Below are 23,047 nucleotides of genomic sequence, written 5' to 3'. Positions count from 1 at the left end.
GTATCTTAGCAAAGATTTCTTAATACACAAGAAACGAGACTCTTTGAATTGCGCCAACTACAGCAGCTTCAGTCTCCTGAACATCGCATATAATTTATGTCGTCTTATGGACGTTGGAAGCCAGTCGTCAACAACGTAATAGGTCCTTATCAGTTTGGCTTCAGACCAGGAAAGTCCACAATTGACCAAATATTCACACTACTACAAATCTTGGAAAAAATCTCAGGAACTTCAAATTCATACCCACCATCTCTCTATCGATTGTTAAGCCGCGTATGACACTATAGGGAAGATCTTTACAAAGCAAACTCTGGTTTTGGCATCCCTGTCAAACTTATCCGTTTGTGCAGAATAACGATTGAGAATACCGCTGCTCTATCAAGGTCGGAAAAGATTTTACCGATACATTTGATGTCAAAAAAAGTTTTGACAAGTTAATACCACTGTGACTTCTACAACATTGTTCTGAAAAAAAAAAAACGATATTGAAGAAGTCGCATGAAAGATCAAAGCGCGATGTCAGTAAAGCGTCGAAGTATTGGGACAGAAGCGGAAAAGATTAGTTTATTGGTCAAAGAGGGCAAGACCAAGTCATCAAAAACGGACATTGAACGATATGGTCTTGTAAAAAACGTCGCCAAAGACACCTATAACTTTGAGGTAGTCAAAGAATTTGTCTTCCTAGGTACCGCTATAAATTTAGACAACGACACCAGCGCTAAAAACAAACGAAGAAAACCTCTTCAAAATCACTGCTTCTTTGGATTTAGAAGTCAATAGTAAAGTCGTCTCTCGATCATCTAAGATAACCATCTATAAGACATTCATCATCCCGGTTCTCCACACCTACAGTACAGCTAGATGAAGAAGTTTGTTGGCTGAGGTCCTAGTTCACATAGGACTGTAGAGCCACCTTAAATCAAAAAAAAAAACTGATAACCTCCCATCTCGTCTATCGATTTGTCTTGCTTAAAATATTGTAGGTTTTCGTAATGAGTTAAAAAAATGTACAGTTGAATTATGGCGCTGATGATTGAAGGCAAGATGAGAGCGTAACATTGTATTCGGGTGATTTTTAGTCCCGTCTACATAGATGGAGAGTAGAGAAGAAGATACAACGACGATTTGTACGGGCCGTACAGTGCCACTGATATGGTTAAAAGAATAAAAGGCCAACGACTTAGATGATGTGTCATTTAGAGAGAATGAGTGATTGGTTTTCAATGACCACCTACATTAAAGCGTACCTACATCAGAATTGCTTCGTTTGTCCTTGCAGCAGATACAATTTGTATATTTTTTATTAACCTCCAACACTTGAATTCATATCTTTTGATTCTGAAGATAAATGATTTGTTATCTATAAAATGTATTCCCTTTAGTAAGCAATTTTTCATTTTGTTTATCAGTTCAAGGCCGCTGCGAAGCCATTATAACCTAATAGAAAAATTGATTTCATGGTTATAGAAAATCAATGAATATACAAAAATGCTCTCGTTTTTTGATGGAGATATATTACCTTTGAATAGATATTTTCATTGCTAAATTGATGCATTAACATTCGAAGACCTTCAATTTTTCGGATACAGTTCTGATTTTATTATTTGTATATCTAATGTGTTGTGATGTACCAAACACCACCCAAGTGAAAATTAATATTAAGTGAATTTTTTCGGTATGAGAATGACAGAACTTTCCCCTCAGTTTTTGTTATGACATTGAATGATTCATGACTCGGGAGAGTCGGGAGAGTCGGGAGCCATGAAAAGAAGTGAAATCTATAAAAAAAATTCCACGAGGAAAATACCCATTGCGCCACTGGCTGTTTAAAGCTCGTGTCGTAATCCTATTGGACCTACAAGAAGTATATTGATCGATGATGTCGACAGCCCAAAATTCACACCAAGTACGAAGTAACATGTCAAAGTTTGAAAATTCGTATCAAGCTAACATTTTATAAAAGTTCAACAAAACAATGTTAAAGATGTTTGATTATTTTTATTTCATGGAAATCCCAAAGGCACCAAAATATTGCATTAAAAAGAAAAAATTTGAAAATACATCCTTCTCAATTAAAAACTGTACCATTTCTGCCCTTGAGAAATTCTAACAGAGTTTTACTTCTATTCGTGTTGAAATTCCATCGAAGGTAACAAAGATAAAATAGCACAATAGATAAAATACCAACAAACAAATTAAACAAAATGTTTCCTTCATAAACCTTATGGTGAGAACATTTGGTTCACTAGCGGCATTATCTTAATGTTAAGATCTGCAGAAGAATGCTGAAGACTTTATTCAATGTTATGAAATTTGGCTTGAAGGTATTCCTATTGTAATTTAAAATGTTGTATACATGAAAAAATGATGAATAGAAGACAGAAAAAACTTTTGTCCTTTCTTATTCAAGATTTCCTTAGGGCTTTAAGTAAAAATTGCCTGAGAATGACACGCAAAGGACATAAGTCTAATGATTTGTGTAGTGCTGTAAGACACAACAATACCTAAGCCTTTAAGGTGTTTAGAGATAGAGAGATACATCTAGTCTACTTATTTCTCATATAATTTTTTTCATAAGTTAAAATTGATTTACAGATAATAATGCAGTAAGATACAGAAAGGACTCTCAAAAGAATTGAGTAGGTGCTTTTTTACCATATAGCAATAATTTAAAAAAAGGTGAACATTTTGGCTAACCCAAAATATTTCACGAAACAATAACAGTAGGGACTTGATTTCAATTTTATTTTATATATTGTAACGCGATACCAAACAAAACAATTTTTGTAAAAAATTCCAATTCTGTACTTGATTTTTTTTTAAACAAAAAAAACTGACAAAAAGAATATTAGTCACCTTGAAAATTTTATGAACAAAAATTTATCTCCAAAACAATTTTGAGTAACGAAAAATAACGTTTTTAACACGTGGTAAAATTTTGAGAAAAATTGATTTGACAATTTTTTTTACAAAAAATTAAAAACCTACAAAAAGTAACAAAAGTTATAATAAATAGTTTATTTGACTTAAATATCTTTTCATAACTTTGAGATTATGGCTTTATACTTATCTTATCTCTTAAAAAATATTGCTGTCAATATTCAGAAACATTTGGAGGAAAACCGAAAAACTTATTTTTTTTTTTAAGTTTTGTTTTCAACATTTAGTTAAATCTTGAGAAAAATCTAAGTGACAGTTCTTTACAACAAAATAAAAACCTTAAAAGAGCATTACTTAAAGTGGGTAAACATTGATTTTCGACTAAATATCTTTTATATAAGCAAATACAAATTGAATGAATGAAATTAATTTACTGAATGTCGAAAACAATATTTTTCTATATGATAAAATTAGTTTGAAACTAAAATCAATAAATAAGTTGGCGCAACAGGCAACCGATTTTTGAGAACCAGGGCCTAGTGGCTTACAACTTTCAACTATTCCTGTGTGTAAGTACTGTTGTCAGGGATGGGAGGAACCTAAAGTTTTAAGCCGAAACCCGAACGGCTAATTTAAGAAAGCACTTTTCATGGAGAATTTGTCAATTCATCGCAAGAAGCATTACCAGTGAAAAAACTCAGATGGCGATCTCAAGGCCGCATATGGCAGCATCTATAAATGTTTCCACTAAGGCACCTCTCCTTATCCAGACGGCAGCGGAGGAATTCCCGAGATGGAATCAACGGTGGCGTCTACAGATCCAGTAAGGTTGAACTACTTAGTGAACACCTTATAGGGCTTCTTCGACTTATTTGGAGCCCATGCCTATAAGGAGCTGTTTTATCTTGCTCCCCATCCTCGGAGTTATACCTAGGATCTGGCCCTCCAGGTTGGGTGTTGTGCAGTCGGGGTGACTTCCTGGCCACGTAAAAAATACCTTAGTTGCGAAGCACCAACAAGTATCAGATACGGACGGATTCACTGTTGACAACCCAAGCAAACGAAATAAGGATAACGAACTTCGGATCTGTACGTGGAATGTTAGGTCAGCCCACGTGCAGCTGAACAATTAGCGGAAGCCCTTAACTGCCGCAAGGCAAATATTACCGCCATCCAAGAAGTGCGATGGGATGGACCGGGCAAACGGAAACTAAAAGACTGCGATATCTACTACGGCGACTGCTACTATTGTTGGAACTAGACTCAGGCAAAAAGTCTTGAGTTTCAACAGTCTGAGCGAACGCATCACAACAACCCGCGTCAAGGCTAAATTCGATAACATAAGCCTAATATGTGCGCATGTCCCAACAGAGGAGAAAGATGAAGACACCAAAGACATATTCTTCGAGCTTTTGAACAAGACATAATGAGCAGTGCCCTGGCTATGACATTAAAATTGTCTTATTAGATTTTAACGCCAAGCTAGAAAGAGAAGACATCTTCGGTGGCACATTTGGGGGATACAGCCTGCACGACACCACCTCCGACAACGGATTTTAGCTCCCGGATTTCACTGCGGGCGAGACGTTCTGGCAGCTAGTACGTAGTTTACATATGGAAATCTCCTGATCAATAAACTGTCAACCAGATTGACCACATTGCGATCGACGCACGACACTTCTCCAGTCTACAGGATGTCCGAACATTCCGAGGGGCAAGTGCACGCAGCGAGACATCAGACATACAAAACGGCGCTGCACGAAAGGACTAGAGCTGCTCGCGAGCTCTACGAGCAGAAGAGGAGAGAGGAACACCGGCTTCTTAGATAGAAAAAAAGAAAGCATGAGAAGCATGCAATCGAGGAGATAGAGGGATGTCACAACAGGAATGAGGTTCGTAAATTTTACCAAAAGGTAAAAAAAAACCTCCCAAGGGTACCAGCCACGAACCGAAGCCTGTAGGGGGAACATCGTTGTAGAACAGCAGTCTATATTGAGAATATGGAAATACCACTTCTCCAAATTATATAACGGCGATGGCGAACCGAATTCGGCTGTAAGGGAAATAGATTCACTCAACCTCGGCGACGCAGATCAACAATTCCTTCTACCCGACCTTGACGAATTGAAGATATTTATATCTAAACTTAAGGCATCGCTTCCGAACTATTCAAAGCAGCAGGCGATGGCTTGGTAGGGAGCATGCACCAACTCATCTGCAAAATATGGTCGGTGTGCCCGATACATAAGAAAGGAGACCCTCTTAACTGCGCCAACTACAGAGGCATCAGTCCCCTTAACATTGTGTATAAGATACTTTCTGCCGTATTATGCGAACGTATGAAGCCATTCGTAAACAACCTGATTGGTCCTTATCAGTGTGGCTTCAGAACAGGAAAGTCCACTATCGACCAAATATTCACACTACGGCAGATCTTGGAAAAAACCCAGGAGCTTCAAATCTATACCCACCCTCTCTTTATCGATTTTAAAGCCGCGTATGACAGCATCTATAGGGAAGAGCTCTACCGAACAATGTCTATTTTTGGCATCCCTGTCAAACTTATCCGTTTGTGCAGAATGACGATGGAGAATGCACGCTGCTCTATAAAGGTCGAAAGATCTTACCGATGCATTTGATGTCAAAAAAGGTTTTAGACAAGGCGATGCACTGTCATGCGACTTCTTCAACATCGTTCTCGAAAGAATTGTGCACAACTCAACCGTCAACACAAGAGGCACAATCTTCCAATGGTCTATCCAATTACTCGGATACGCAGATGATATTGACATAATTGGAAGATCAACTCGTGATGTCAGTGGAGCGTTTTTGAGCATTCCGACGGAAGCGAAGAAGATGGGTTTAGTGGTCAATGAGGCAGGACTAAGTATATGCTGTCATCAAAAAAGGACACTGAACGACGACGTCTTGGACAAAACGTCACCATGGACAGCTATAACTTTGAGGTAGTTAAGGACTTTGTCTACATAGGCACCGTTATTAATGCAGACAACGACACAAGCGCTGAAATCAAACGAAGAATAACTCTTGCAAATCGCTGCTTTTTTGGACTTAGAAGGCAATTGAGAAGTAAAGTCCTCTTTCGAGCATCTAAAATCACCATCTATAAGACACTCATTATCCCGGTTCTCATTTATGGCGCTGAGGCCTGGACCCTGTCAAAGAAAGATGAGAGCGTCTTAGGATGCTTCGAGAGAAAAATTCTTCGGGTGATTTTTGGTCCCGTAGGCATAGAAAAAGGAGGTTTGGATGCGACCCACACTGATAACTTCCCATTTCGTCTATCGATTTGTCGAACATCAATTTTTACCAAATTATATTACTTATTTTTAGATTTCATTGTTTATAAAAAAACGCTATTTTTATAGATTTTTATAAAAAAAAAACTATTGAACATCTAAAACAATATTTTCTGTGAAATAAAAAAGGTTTGAAGACAATATTTTTATTTTTTGAAAAGATTTTTGAGTCGAAATTAAATTTTTCCAACTTGAAGATTTCAAACTAAATAATTTTTTTCAACTTATAAGGTTCTTTCTTGTTTTTCGATTCATAAAACTATTTCCAAAAGGAGTTAAAATAAAGAAGGTTTATCGTGACTTCTTTCATTCTACCAGAGTCCTTATTTCAATTAAAATTCATATTTCATTTGATAACAATTTTAACTTTGAACTTCATGACCTATGTTTGCAAGTGGTGATTTGAAAAATGACCCAAAGATTACACTTTTGTATCACTTAAGTGACATTCAAAACTTTTAAAACTTGAACCTAAATCGAAAAAAATGTAACAGTCTTTCAACAGGAAGTTTGAAAGCATCAACATTTAATTGGATAAATAAGTAACTAGATCCCTTGGCATTCTCAACTATGAAATCTGATAAAAAGAGTTGTTCATGTATTGTGTTTATGGAAGCACATTCTTATACGAAATTCTAATTTAAGACAAAAATATTTCATGGACACTGTTACCTATGTACATATATAGCAACCTTAACTCCAACGTTAGCTTCGAAATAATCTAACGTACAACAAAAATAAATAAAATATCTTTTCATTTGTAAAATTTCTATAGAAAGTTCTAAGCCCTAAGCCAAAGCTAAACCAATAGCCAATTTGGCCCAAAGCTATAAGGAACAACAATGATGGGCTTTGAATCTTATAGTATTTAATATAATTACTCGTAAGTACTTTTTTGTCTTTGTTATTTATATAGTGAAAGTTTCAAAAAAGATTTAATTATATTTGAGTTGAGCTCGCTCTTTCATGAATTTACTTAAGTTTGTTTATAAGTTTCAAATAACAGTACGTTTCCAGTGAGATGGATGTTTTTAATCAAACACCCACAAAACTCAAACTTATACCAAACAAGTTATAAAGTAGTGAGCCATAAGCACTGTTTAAGCAGACTTTAATAAATGGATTGAAGAAGGGAAGGGAGTGAAAAGGGAGTGTTCCGTGGTGATCCGTGAAACAATGCCGGATGCGCAGCGCAGGCATTTGGAACGTGCACTTCTTACATTAAACGATAATATAATAATTAACAATGCTTGGCGTTGGTGAATTTGTCAAGATGAATATATTTTCGAAATTTTCGATTTTGATTTCTTTTTGGCCATCCATCGTGATAGTGGCAGTACCAAAGCCAGAGGCGCTCGCTCTTCTTCGTGGTCGCGTCTTAGTCGTAGTCTTCGTCGTTATTGTCGAAGTCGTCTTTTGGAAGCATAACTCGCATAAGCCACCTTATTATGGTTAACCTTGCCTCCCACTGCCACTGCCACTACCATCAATCGACGCTACAACCGATTGATTGATTCGTCTGCTGAATTTGCAATCAGGGGTCTTCACCAAACGGTGGTGCATTATGGCTTCAAGAAGTGAAAACTTTTCTTCGTCGCTTATTGATTAAATTTTGTATACCTACTAAAAAATTCATTCATTTATATTATCGAGATTCGACTACCGGCTATCAGGAGGCTTTTCGTTTTGCTACGATTTATTAATACGCACGATATTTCACTTTCGCTCTTTAATATGGCGACTGAATTGAATGGGTTGCTTTGCCTTTGCCTTTGCCATATAGTCAAGCCATTGCCGCATGTCACCCAACTGTCAGGGATTTCACTTTCTATTTCATTATCGGATATGTTGTTGTTGTTTATGTTCCGGAGGCTGATGGGGTATAAATGGGTGTCCTGTGACGAATTACAATGTGCTTCGCTTGCTGTTGGCTAAACATCTAGACGAAGTTGGAGTATAGATTTTTGGACTTGGGCTTGACATTGATATAAAAATAAGAAAGAAAAAAAACTTACTTAAGTATACTTCATCAATTTTATGTAAGCCTCTTTGGGGAATAATTGAATGTGTATAAGGATGGTTGATGAATTGGAAATTGAATATTATGGCAGATGGAGGGAGGATGTGGGTGGTGATGGGTGGACGGGTGTAAGTAACATTTTCCCTTAATCCATTCATCAACTGGTAAGCTGGTTAATTTTAGTTTGTTGTTGTTTTCGGAGGTGGTTTCCCAAAGAACGGCTATTTTATTTTTGTTCTATTGTATGATTTTTGATAGGTTATTCAAGGTTCTATATTTGGTGATGATGTGAAAATAAAAGAGTGTACTGTATTTGTATAACACGAAGTGTAAGAAAATTAACAATAGATTTCTTGGGATTGACGATACAAATAATGGTTTAGACGTTGTTGTTCATAATGTTACAGACATGCGGGATCGATTTATTCCAGACTAAATGCTACCTTGGTAGTACCCGTGGCATGATGGTTAGTGCGTTGGACTGTCATGCAAGGGGTCTTGGGTTCAATCCCTGCCTGTGCCACCTTAATTTAAAAAATTAATTTTCACGGGTACTGCCTCTTGCGAGGAATTGACAATTCCTTCAAGAGTAATTCTTGTCATGAAAAAGTGCTTTCTCAAATTAGCCGTTCGGATTCGGCCTTAAATTGTAGGTCCCTTCCATTCCTGACAACAGTACTCGCACACAGGAATGGTTGAGAGTTGTAAGTCACTAGGCCCTGGTTCACAACGGACTGTTGCGCCACCCCATTTGATTTGATTTGAAATGCTACCTTGATTATTATTTTGATTGTGTTAAACAAAAAGCATTTTGAAATCCAGAAATTTTAAAAACGAAACTTTTTTGATTTTCGACGTAAAATGGGCTTCAAATTATTTTATATTATAAGAAATATTATTTTCAACATTCAATAAACTTTTGAAAAAAATTGAATGCACAGATTTTTTTATATAAAATAAAAACCTAAAAAAACATTACTTAAAATTGGTAAAAATTGAATTTTTACTCAAATATCTTTTCAAAAACTTGAGATTATGGCTTCTAACTGATTTTCTCTTATAAGAAATTTTCAACATTTTGAACAATTTTGAGAAAAATCGAATAAACAATTTTTTTTACTAAAAATAAAAACCTTAACAAAAAAAATAATAAAAGTTGGTAAAAGTTGATTTTCGATTTAAAAATCTTTTCAAAACCTTGAGATTTCAGCTTTAAACAACTTTCATATTGTAAAAAGTATTGTTAACATTCAGTAAAATTTTGAGAAAAATCGAATTGCAGTTTTTTTTTTTACAAAAAATAAAACTTAAAAGAAAATTTAACAAAAGTTAGTAAAAATCGATTTTCGACTCAAATATCTTTTGAAAAAGTTGAGATTATGGGTTCCAACTAATTTTAACCTATAAGAATTATTGTTTTCAACATTCAGTAAAATTTTGAGAAAAATCTAATTGACAAAAATAAAAACCTAAAAAAAAAAACAAAGCTAAAACTTGGTAAAAATTTACTTTCAGTAGTTGTTTTTTCATTAAAAATAAAATTTAGAAAAAGTAGTACGCAAATATAATAAAAATTGATGTTCGGTTCTTGATATCTCTCAAATCAATTTCATTCATCCTTCTTACTTACAGTCCGGGCGGAACTGGGCCTCAACTAACATGCGTCTCCAGCCAGCTCGGTCCCTAGCTAGCTGTCTCCAGTTTCGCACGCCAAGTTGGTTGAGGTCCTCTCCCACCTGCGTGCGCCACCTGAGTCGCGGTCTTCCTCTACTGCGCCGTCCCTCGGGATTGGATTCGAAGACCTTCCGGGCTGGAGCGTTGATGTCCATCCGCTCTACATGACCTAGCCATCTAAGCCGTTGGACTTTAATTCTGCTAACTAGGTCAGTGTCACTGTACTGCCCGTACAGTTTGTCGTTATATCTTCTCCTCCATTCTCCATCTATGCGTATGGGACCAAAAACCACCCGAAAAATTTTTCTCTCGAAGCATCCTAAGACGCTCTCATCTTTCTTTGACAGGGTCCAGGCCTCAGCGCCATAAATGAGAACCGGGATGATGAGTGTCTTATAGATGGTGATTTTACATGCTCGAGACAGGACTTTACTTCTCAATTGCCTTCTAAGTCCAAAGAAGCAGCGATTTCCAAGAGTTATTCTTCGTTTGATTTCAGCGCTGGTGTAGTTGTCTGCATTAATAGCGGTGCCTAGGTAGACAAAGTCCTTAACTACCTCAAAGTTATAGCTGTCCATGGTGACGTTTTGTCCAAAACGTCGTCGTTCAGTGAACTTTTTTGATGACAGCATATACTTGGTCTTGCCCTCATTGACCACTAAACCCATCTTCATCGCTTCCGTCACAATGCTCAAAAACGCTCCACTGACATCACGCTTTGATCTTCCAATTATGTCAATATCATCTGCGTATTCGAGTAATTGGATGGACCTTTGGAAGATTGTGCCTCTAGTGTTGACGGTTGATTTTTGCACGATTTTTTCTACATTTTTAACTTCCCAAAGGATGTTATTGTAATGGGTCCGATTTGTCAAATTGATAATTTTGACATTTCTTGACGTCAAAATATCATCGAAATAAAAGATTTTTAGAAAGATGTCTGTGCGTGCGTATGTACGTACGTTCGCGACGTTTTTTTCGTCATCCATATCTCAAGAACCAGAAGAGATATCGACTTCAAATAAATTGTGTTATATAGATAATAAGGCAGAAAAATGCAGAAAGGCTATCAAGAAAATTGCTTTGGTGGTTTTTTTTACCATAGCAGTTTGAAAAATAGGTCAAAATTTTGGTTAACCCTAAATATCTTACGAAGCAAAATCGCTAGAGACTTGAATTAAATTTTATATAATATATTGTAACGTGATATCAAATAAATATTTTTTTTGAAAAAAAACCCATTAAACCTTTTTTTTATATATTATACAAATATATTATTACAATTTTGTGCAACAAAGAATAATGTTTTTGACATCTGATACAATTTTGAGAAGAATCGAATTGTCAGTTTTTTTTATAAAAAATAAAAATCTAAAAAAAATTACTCAAAGTTTATAAAAATTGAATATCGATTGAAATATCGTTTAAAAAAATTGTAATTTAGGCTTCAAAGTTATTGATTATTATTGTATCTTATAATAAATATTGTTTTAAACATTTTGAAAAATGTTGAGAAAAATCAAATTGACAGTTTTTTTACAAAAAATAAAAACCTAAGAAAAAATTAATAGAAGTTGGTAAAAATTGATTTTCGACTCAAATATTTTTTCAAAATTGTAGATATTAGCTTTTAACTACTTTTATCTTTCCAAAAATATTGTTGTGAACATTCAGTAAAATTTTTGAAAAAAAAATAGGGGTACGATATCGCCATGACGAGATATTAAGCGGCCAGGAAATGTCTCTTGGAATATACCCTTATTCACTCGAGTTGTATGGCATGTGGCACTGCCTTTTTGAAATCACATATTCTCCTAGTCGAATTGACGGTGAATGTCGTTCCATCGTCGTATTCGGAGAAGTTGATTCAAATCACAACTCTGGACCAAAAAGCAAACCAAACAATGAATTTTTGTAGATGCAATGGACTCTCTTCAATTGCTTGAGGATTCTAACATATACAACATATACTTTTCAAAATACATAACCCGTTCAAAATAAATCTGAACGGTTTGCCTGTAATATTGCCTTCCAAAGCTTCCAAAGTTGCTGACCCGTTGGGATAAACCAATGGTTCAAATAGTCCCATTAAGCATAACTAAGAAGCATTCATTCCACAAAACAAGGGGGCATAAAACAGTAGGACTTCTGAAAATAAATTTTGGGACAAACTGCAGTCGACGATGTTTAGTTGATTAATTTTTGAAACAAAAAATCAGTCGGCATTGCTCGATAGAACTTGTCTATCACCATAAATGCAGCTCCTTATTCATTCTGAAAGAAATAAGGTCAGATGATGATAGCAGCATGTAAACTGCCCCCAAATAGTAAATGTCAATGGATTAAAATGGTGTTCTATTAATAACTCGAGGATTGTCTTTGTTCCAGAAACGGCAATTTTGTGAATTGATGAAGCTTTGAACTTTGAAATAAGATTTAAATGGCAAAGTGTAGGAAACATGTACTTTATACTAGCGTGGAGAAGAGTCATTTTCCAACTTAAATGCTTCTTTGTTTGCAGGTTTGTTTCTAATTTACTCGTAGGTCGGCTTATTTAGTCCTGAAGTTGTGTTTTGTTTTGAACAGTATGAAACAGGAAGAAGTAGCGTTAGTACAGTACCTATCACATTGAGATGGGGCTGTCTTCCCTTCCAGCATTGTGAACATGAGTTCGTGGATGGTTGTGAGCTGACTGTTTTCCATTCGAAAACTCATTTGAGATAAATTACAGATTTCTATGTCAATTCCTTCTTTCTCGGGTGACCACGCCTGTCTCGGAGAAATTCCAGAGAGGAACCCGATTTTGACTACTTTTTATAGACAAGCTTCTTTTCAAAACTCCACAAATAATAGTCCCAAGACCCCACGAACTTTTAAATTGGCAGTAAAATCACGCAATCTGCAAACGTTATTCAGAATCAAGTTAATTCATTATACAATAGAAAACTGAACTAAGTATAAATCAAATGACAGCTGTCAAAAACCAACAACGAAAAAAGTATACCCAGATTCAAATAAACGAATCTTAAAAAATACCCATTACAAAACAGATAAATTGTTGTTTAAAAACCACAAGGATTGCTTTGAATTTTTAATCATAAACAAATAAATCAAAACAGTAAATATATTACTTAGCTCATGGACTTTAACTTCAAAATGCATCTTCAACAATAATGACTCAAGTTTCAATTTTTTTGTATTCTAGTTTGATGCATGGAATGACAAAAAAAATATTTTCTGATTTTTAGAATTTTCAAATAATTTAATCTTTGTCCAAAAAATAAATTGCTGGAATTCTCCTTGTAATTTGTAGGAGTAATCGCAAGTCTACTTTTATTATTTTACTTATTTCTGCATCTATACAGAAGGTTTTATTTCTATTTAAGAAAATGATAAGATTAACTATTATCCTGTAGGGATTTATTTTCTTGCATATTTTAAATACTTTTTTGTTGATAATTATTACTTTAATCCTCGGCAAACTAAAACCAGACAATAATTAGTAACTACTTTTCCTTTATTGCAAGGACGAACCCTTGAGTTTTATCTCAATTTACACAGAAATATTCAAAAGAAGAGAAAGGATAAAAAGGATGAATTCTTTATTCGGATCTTTTATATATTTAGATACTTATATAAGAATTCAACACAAAGGAGTAAATAATCGGTGATACAAAATTAAATTAAATTTCAAAATAACCCGTCTGGATCTATTTACCAATTGTCATATCGCTTCAAAAACTTATTTTTGAATAGGATGGAATTTATCTTTGTTCACTAATTCTTTTTTTTTTGTGATTAATTTCCATGCCTAAGAATTAAACTTTGCTTTTATTTAAAAGCAGATTATTAAACCAGATAAGCAGGATTTTTGATAAAAGGACGAACTTTATTTGTTACCGAATTCAAGTCACTCATCCGCATTTTTCTTTGACCTCGCAGTAAAGCCGAAAGGAAGATCTAATCAACTTTAAAAGTATATGTTTGTCTTTATGAACTAAAATCAACAATTGAGGTGAATACTCACTTTTATTATATAATTGATATGCTTACTCTATATGCTTAGCAGTCAAAAAATTACGGGAGGCCCTAGTGACAACTATAAGGCAGATATCACCACCATCCAGGAAATGCGATGGGATGGCCGGGCAAAAAGAGGATGCAAAATTGCGATATTACTATGGTAACTGCTACCGAGAAAACCAACAACGGGCATTTGGATGCGGCTTTTTCATTGGAGCCAGACTTTGGCAACACGTTTTGAGGTAAAGGCGCATCAACGAGCGCCTCATGACCATCCGCAAAAGTTCAGAATTCGGCAACATTCGACAATATACCTACACGCTCACACAGAAGAGAAGGACGAACATACCATGAGTTGTGAAGCTCTTGGACAAAGCATATGGACAGTGATAAGCTGTGATATATACATTTTCCTGGGCGATTTTAGTGCCAAGCTAGGAAGGGAAAATAAAATATGCTTGGTAGAATAATCGTCATGGTAGCCAGTACGCGCTTTCCAAACCTCAAAATTCACTTGGATTGAACCTACCTTGAATTCAACCTACCGTTAACCAGATTGACCACATTATGATCAACCTGAGACACGCGTGCCGTCGAAGATGTCAAGAGCTTTAAAAGCAGACATTTTTCGAAGTTTTATGAGTAGGTAAAACTAAATTCACAAGCACATTAACCTGGAAGCGAAGGCTGCAAAATAGTGTTTGACCGATACTTAAAAAGGAGACCCTCTTGACAGCACCAACTATAAAGGAATTGGCCTACTTAACAAAGCTTAAGAAATATTCTCTGTCGTGATATGTGCGAACGTTAAATGCCCGCTGTCAACAACCTGATAAGTCCTTGTCAGATTATTGACCTGATGGTTTTAGACCAGAAATGCCTGCAGTCGATCAAATATTCACATTACGGCATACCCCGGAAAAAACCAAACACATCAAATCGACACCCACCACCTCTTCATAGATTTTAATTTTGCATTTGACAGCATCTACAGGGACGAGCTGTATACAGCTATGGCTAGTTTTGGCATCCCTGTTAAGCTCATTCGTTTGGGCAGGACGATCATGGAATCATCGCGCTGCTGCGTTCTCTCGAACGACCAACGTTTTTCTATTTAGACCCTCACCATTCCCGTTCTGTTATACGGTATAGAAGCATGGACTATATGACAAAGCGGATGAAAGCACTTTGGGTTGTTTTGAGAGAAAAGTTCCTTGCGTGATTTACGGTTCCGTATACATATATATAAAAGGTGAAAGGAGGAGAAAAAGTAACAATGAGCTGTTGAACGACGTAGACTTAGCCAGAAGGATAAAAGTTGAACGACTGAGATGACTGTATCACTTAAAGCGCATTTAAACCAATGCTCCTGCCCGGAAAGTCTTCGAATCCACACCCGCAGTAGAGGAAGATCGAGGGTCAGGTGGCGCCCACAAGTGGAAAGTGACCTCACCCTACTTGGAGTGGTACACTGAAAACATGTAGCTAGTAACCGAGATGAAAAAGTTTATTTGTGATTATTAGTAAGGCCTTAGTTCACACAGAAATGTAGCGCTACTTTTAATAAGTGAGTAAATACTCCTTTGAAAAAGCACCTATAACATTTTCTTGTAATGTGTACAAAACGGATAGACGCGATCATATCAGACACATTAGGCTTGTTTTTTTAGCACAGCTATCCCTATCCGCAGTGGGAGCTTAAGCTATAGCTATATATATTTAAACTTAAATCTGGCTAGATCGCAAAAAATTGAAATTCTTAGGTTGGTAACTCGGATAATGGCATAACTCTAAAGTCTTAAAGGCTTTCTTTTCAGAGTGCAACACACTTTAAGTGCGTTCTTTTATTTAAATATATTTTGAATTGATATTGGAACGCACAAATCTAGGAACAAGTCACACATATTTGCTCTATGGCGTTTGATATTTTTGTTCTGTAATGTCGTTTTCTATTTTCGAGATTTAAGACATAACTACAACGGTCAACTTTTGCTGATTGCCATTTGATTTTGAAAAAAAAAAACAAAATGAGTTTGAACTTTTTGTCATACCTCTAAAGTCGAGTCCAATTTGTGAATCTGACAGCTAAAAGAGGTGGTGAAGGGAGGAAAAAGTGGAAAAATCTTAGATATCATGATTTAATTGAGACTTGAGATTCGAAAAAATGGATTAGAGATTCAAAAATCTGATTCTCGATTTTTACCAAAAATTCACACATAGGAACAAGCACACGCACTTTCAATAACATTTAAGATTTCATCTACTATTGGCCAGGAAAAATCTGAGATTTTTACACCAAAATTTCAAAGGCAATTAGAACACTACATGAGTTAAAAATGTTGTAAGTTTTTCTGACCACAAAGCCTAATTTTTGGTTTAAAAAACAATTTTTGTAGTTTTTTTTTTATTTAACAAATGGCGCTACAAGAACAAAGATATTTTGTTATTTTGTAAATTTACATCTTTTTGACAAAAGTGGCCGTTGTATATTTAAGAAAAGGTTATTACCATGAGTACCCCTATTGTCAAAATTGAATTTCAAAAGTCTTTCACATTTCACATACAAATTTTAATTTCGATCTTTCTACCCTGAATATAAATGGTGCAGTTATAAGAACTTCAATTTCATGAACGACGACTGACCAAATCTACGAACATACCCCAATATGTCAAAAACTTATCCGAAAGCAAAACCAAAAAAAGAGGCTGGGATGCGACCCACACTGATAACTTCCCATCCGGTCTGTCGACTTGTCTTGCTTAAAAGTTTGTCTATCTCGAACTCGTATCAATTTTTACCAAATTTGCGTAATATTTTTTGTAGATTTTATTTTTTATGAAAAAACGGACTTTTTGATTTTTATATAAAAATTACTGAATATCGAAAACAATATATTCTGTGAAATAAAATTAGTTTCAAGCCAATATTTTTAAGTTTTGAAAAGCTATTTGAGTCGAAAGTAAATTTTTACGAAGTTTTAGTATTGTTTTTTTTAGAGTTTTATTTTTTGTAAAAAAAAACTGTCAATTCGATTTGTTTAAAATTTTACCAAATGTTGAAAACAATAATTCTTATGAGATAAAATAACTTTGAAGCCAATATTTAAAATTTTTGAAAAGATATTTGAGTCGAAAATCAATTTTTACCAACTTTTATACATTTTTTTTTTTAGGTTTTTATTTTTTGTAAAAAAACTGTCAATTCGATTTTTTTCAAACTTTAATTGTATGTTGACAACAAGAATTTTTGAAAGATAAAAGTAAATCAAAGCCAATACCTTAAAGTTTTGAAAAGATATTCGAGTCGAAAATCAATTTTTACCAACTTTTATAAATGTTTTTTAGGGTTTTATATTTTGTAAAATAAGCTTGAAGTCTAAATTTCAAGTCTTTGAAAAGATATTTGAATCGATATTCAATTTTTACGAACTTTGAGTAATGTTTTTTTTTAGATTTTTATTTTTTATAAAAAAATTGTCAATGAGATTTTTCTCAAAATTTTGTCAGATGTTAAAAACATTATTCTTCGTTGCACAAAATTGTTTAAGAGATGAAATCATATTTCAGTCGTAAAATTTTGGCGGTGACAAATTTTTTTTTTCAGTTTTATTGATTTTAAAAAAAAAACCGTTATATTGATTTTTTTCAAAAAATATACCTGTTTGGTATCATGTTACAATTTATTATATAAAATTTAATTCAAGTCTCTAGCGTTTTTGGTTCGTAAGATATTTAGGGTTAACCAAAATTTTCACCTTTTTTCAAACTGCTGTGGTAAAAAAACCACCAACGCAATTTTCTTGAGAGCCCTTTCTGCATCTTTCTGCCTCATTATCTGTATAACAAAATTTATTTGAAGTCGATATCTCTTCTGGTTCTTGAGCTATGGACGACGAAAAAAACGTGGCGAACGTACGGACGTACGGACGTACAAACGTACGTACACACGCACGCACAGACATCTTTCTAAAAATCTTTTATTTCGACTCTTGTGACCTCGAAACGTCGAGAAATGTCAAAATTTTCAATTTGACAAATCGGACCCATTACAATAACTTCCTATGGAAGTTTATAAAATAGCTGCGGTTAGGGAACTGCAGATAAGTTATTTTGGAAAATCGAACTTGGCTGCAGATAGCAATTTTTTTTTATAATTTGCAAGCACTCAAGGGGTTATTAGTACCCTTTATATGATTAAATTTAAACACAGTGCTAGCATTAGGAAAATAGGGAAGGATTAAAAAGGAGATACCGGTGCTCATTGGTCTTAAAGTTCTGAACATCAAAATGGGAGGGGAAAACAGAGTTGGCTAAAGCATTCCACAAATTCGATTTAAGAAAGAATCTCTATATGTCAAGTACTGTCAAGGTACGTCCGAAATTGAGCTCAAGGGTAATCTGATGAGCATTCGTCTAAGGGATGGAATGCAACTGGCTAGTTCAACAGAGCATTTTTTGTAAAAATATTGATAAAACAACGAAAGGCATGAAACATTGCGGCGGTGTTCCGGCGACGTAAATGTTTCGATTATAGTTCTATCGCCTATCATTTTTAAAGCCCTTTTTTGTATTCTATCCAAGAGATTTAAACTTGTTTTAGGGGCACCTGCCCAGATATGCGAATTATATTCAAGCTTTGGACGGATGAAGGCTTTGTAAATTACAGTCAGATCAGAAGGGGTGACAAATTTCTTGCACCGTCGGAGAAATCCTAAGCACCTGGCAGCATTTTTGGCAATATCGAATATGTGATCATTCCATAAAAGGTGATCTGTGATACACATACCGAGTACTGATAGTTGATTGGTTTCCTGGATGCAAGTGCCACTCATAGATAGTGGCATCGGGGGTGTGTTACGCTTTAACGACAGGAGATAGCATTGAGTTTTCGAAGCATTAAATTCTACACGGTTTTTGATTAACCATTGTACAATGCTGTGAAGATCAGAATTTAATGAGCTTATCATACGCTGCCGTTGAAGTTCCACATCCGAAGTACAAGTATGTGAATCTATAAAATGGCAAAAAACACGCCTATTGTAACGATCATAGAGAACAGAGAAAAGTTGGTTTGGATTTAATGTTGTATAAGTTTTTGGGTAAGGGTTGTTTTTCGGAAAAAGACATCATATAAACGTCGTTCACAAATTTTGCTCAATCATCAACAATTTGTTCCCTTATTATTTATGAAATGTTTTAATACTCCGTAGAAAGTGATTCCATTAGAAAGAGATTTTCAAATCCAAGTTTTTGTAAATTCAAGTGTCTTAAAAATATTTGTCTGTCTATGAAACATTTAACTCAAATCAAATCTTCGAATTAGAATTTTACAAATTAAAGCTTACCGTAGTTAAGACTATTTAAAACAATCACACCAATAAAAATAAATAAGAAAACTCTAAAAATATTTTTTTTAAATAATTCCTGTTTCATGAAATTTTATGAAATAAAATTTAAAATTTTTTCAATTATTTAAAAAAAGCCAAATTAGTGATTTTATTTCTGAAATTCTTTTTGTAGTTAAAAAATATATTCGTCAGATAGTTTTTCACTTCTAAAATGAAAAATGTTTTAAAATTTAAATCACTTCTCAGCCTTATCAGCAAGTACAATCGGTTCAGTAATCCGTTATACTTATTCAACATCAGGACATAAACTTAACGTTAAAGCACAATATCAAGTTCATGCTATTTAACTGTGAGATTTTAGTTAAAAAATTTTGAAAACGAATATTCTTGTATATCAATACAGGACTTCCTACTTTAAGGTTTTAATAATTTGATACTGAGACAAAAATATTTAGTCTTTTTTATAATGCCAGGGATACTTAAAAACACTGTTTACCTTAAGATTCAACTTCCCATAAAGTTTAAGGTTGTGCAGTTATGTAAGAATTTCCAAAAAATTAAGCATTTTATTACGAAATCAAAACAAGAACATAAATTGTAGTTTGAAAGTTTAATTTCATTTGAATGAAAGTGTCTTTTCAGTCGTTAAATCTTCTTCAAATTTTCTAATACAATTTCGACCTAATCTAACACCATATGCCTCATATTATCCAATAGAATCAACCAAATTTACCACCACCGACTCAACAGAAACCCAAACCGATCTTCACCTGGAATCTCATACTCATTGCGATTGCATAGACTACGCTCAGGACGTGCCTTTAATACCAAACACTCTGAGAATGAAAACTTCTGGTCTTATTGGATGTTTTATTTTAGTTTCTTCTTTTGCGTCCACTCCAAATTGTCTTAGCACGTGGAAACGACATTGTAAGATACAACAACAACAAAATCAATTTCGATTCCACAAACTTGCAACCATCAGTGGCAGCGCAACAGAAGCGCACGGCGATAGCCCAACGATTAAATTAACCAAAATGAGTGCGAGAGAGCACTTATGCACACACATCTGTCATTCCAATGAAGTCTACCCCCTCAATCCAATTGACAATTCCAAGAGCACCGGAACGACTATGGCGAAGACGACGACGATGAAGCCGCAGACGTAGCTGACGAATAGTGTCTCCATTTTGGAATTTAATTTCTTCCCGAGTATAAAAATCGATGATGGTAGGAAATCTAATATTATTAGCAATCGTTTCATTCGATCGAGTGGTCAGGTCTTCTTTTTTGCACCGTCAGCTCAATTTTCACGCCTTCTATTCCCTTCCACATAAAATGGCAGCCAAATTTATAGTCCTTGTAGCCGTGATTGGCTTGGCAGCGGCTAATCCTGCAGTTCGGCCAACGAACATGGAACACATGATCGATGAGATGACGGGAAAATGCAACACAGGAGCTGATTCATTGGCCTGTGTGAAAGTCAGAGCGATGAGATTCCTGGACACAGTCATGAGCAAGGACGATTTTAAAGTAAACTAAAATTGGTTTCCTTTTCTTGTCATAAACTGACTTTTCTGTTTTGTTTTTGTGTGTCTTTCAGGTCAGTGACGTCGAAGTGAAGTCGAATGGAGCCAACAACAGAGTAGCACGTTCTCAGGGAGACTTCTTGGACGCCATCGAAAGCTACATCTCAGGACATGATGTGACCGTTGATTTTCCCGTTGCCGATGCCAAAGTGACTGTCTCCTCGAGGAATCTAAACAACGACGAAATCAACTTGAACGTCAAATTCCCAGGCGCTGAAGTTGAAGGAAAGGGTAAGGACAAAAGAAAAACTTCTTGTACATGCCTCTAGGAATATTTCATGGATTGATTTGACTGCTTTTAGGTCGCAAGAACCGTTTGAAGAAAATCGCTGTCCCAATCATGGTTTTGATCCTCCTCAAGGCTATGACTGTCATCCCAATGGCAATTGGTATCCTAAAACTGAAGGCTTTCAACGCTCTTGCTCTTGGTTTCTTCTCATTTGTTGTCTCCGTTGGTTTGGCCATCTTCCAACTCTGCAAGAAGGTATAAATGTCACATCTTTTAAGAGTCCTTAAAGGCGTTTTTTTTATAAATTTTTGGTTTTATAGCTTGCCGCTGAACACCACCCACCCCACATCAGCGCCCATGGTCCATGGGACAGTCGGTCATTTGCTGCAAATGCCCAAATCGAATCTGCCCAAAACATGGCTTACAAGGCGTATCTCTAAGTATCTATCAGAAGAAGAAAACATTATTCGACGCACGGAACGTGTCTCCTCCCAAAGATAAAGAAACAACAACAACGCCAAATGGTATTTTTCTTAGGCAAACAAATCGCATAGAATATACGTAGTAATTTTAATTAATTTATTTAATGTTTAAACAAAGAAGAAGAGAAAAAAAAGTAAAAAAAAAAACAAAAGAAAATCGAAAGAGAAAACGAAGCAAATAAAGTTCAAACAATTAGTACGATAAATTTAATGTTTTTTATTCTTTCAATTTGAAACCAACATAGACGACCGCAACAGCAGTGGGTTGAAGGGAAAATTGAAAACAAAAGCAACTTAGTTTCTATTGAAATTGTTTCGATATTCGAATTCAGAGCACGTTTTTGGCAAATGAGCTTTAATTACTTGTCAAGTGGAATGCGCGAAACCTCAACGCCCCCACTCCAACCCCCCATAAATTATTTATCGGCGAGATAGAAATGTTTTCACTGCTGCTGGCTGAAACTAGGATTGAGTGAAAGTATAACATTTAGATTGAAGTTCGGAATGGGGCCTAGTTTTGTACTGCACTGTTACTTATACAAATTTAAAAAAACACTATTAGAATTCATGGAACAATTAAAATGGTCTTACGAGTTACTTTTCATGGAAGGGATATCTCTTTAACACGAACTTATTGCCAATTTTTATATCTAAAATCTTCTTCTGTTCCAAAAATTTACATTGAGCGAAAGAGAAATAAAATATCAGTTCTTCTTGGAATGATGGCATTATCGTGAACATGTTATTTAAAACATCGGCTTATCAAGATTCCATGTTAATCGTTCGCGACATCTTTTTCGTAGTCCATAGCTCAGAACCAGAAGAGATATTGACTTCAAACAAATATCGTTGTACAGATTATAATGCAGAAAGATGCAGAAAGGGCCCTCAAGAATTTTGCGGTTTTTACCATAGCAGTTTAAAAAAAAGTTGAAAGTGTTGGTTAACCCTAAATATCTCCCGAACCAATAACGCTAGAGACTTCAATAAAGTTTAATATTATATATTGTAACGCGATACCAAACAAATATATTTTCAGAAAAAAATCCAACTAACGGTTTTTCTTATAAATCAAAAAATCTGAAAACAAAATTTGGCACTCGAAAATTTTATGAATATAAAATGAATTATCTCCAAAACATTTGTGTGCAACAAAGTATAAAGTTTTTAACATCTGAAAAGATTTTGGGAAAAATCTAATTGACAGTTTTCTTACAAAAAATAAAAACCAAAAATAAATGAACAAATAGGTTTTTAAAAATTGAAAAATATTGTCCTCAAACTTTTTTTTATTTCACAGAAAATTTTGTTTTCGATATTCAGTAGTTTTTTGTTTATAAAAATCCAACAGTCCACTTTTTTTATAAAAACTACACAAAATTTGGAAAAAATTGATGTTCGGTTCTTGATATCTCTCAAATTAATTTTATTCATCGAATTTGTAAAAATTTAAGAAATGCTACTAAAATTGGTAAAAATTTG

The 23,047-nt window shown here is 34.8% G+C and overlaps 1 protein-coding gene across 1 annotated transcript; it reads left to right on the top strand.

The window, feature by feature from the left end:
- Positions 1–20,506: 20,506 nt before the first annotated feature.
- Positions 20,507–21,711, top strand: LOC129941132 (uncharacterized). The gene is made up of 4 exons (XM_056049684.1): positions 20,507–20,798; positions 20,869–21,085; positions 21,157–21,338; positions 21,404–21,711. The coding sequence occupies exons 1-4, from the start codon at positions 20,604–20,606 to the stop codon at positions 21,521–21,523; spliced, it is 714 nt and encodes a 237-aa protein (XP_055905659.1). The 5' UTR covers positions 20,507–20,603; the 3' UTR covers positions 21,524–21,711.
- The last annotated feature ends 1,336 nt before the right edge of the window (positions 21,712–23,047 follow it).

Source organism: Eupeodes corollae, chromosome 1 (assembly GCF_945859685.1).
Source record: "Eupeodes corollae chromosome 1, idEupCoro1.1, whole genome shotgun sequence".
NCBI lineage: Eukaryota > Metazoa > Arthropoda > Insecta > Diptera > Syrphidae > Eupeodes > Eupeodes corollae.
Note: the sequence above shows the minus strand (reverse complement) of the source record. Positions and strands in the feature narration are given on the sequence as shown.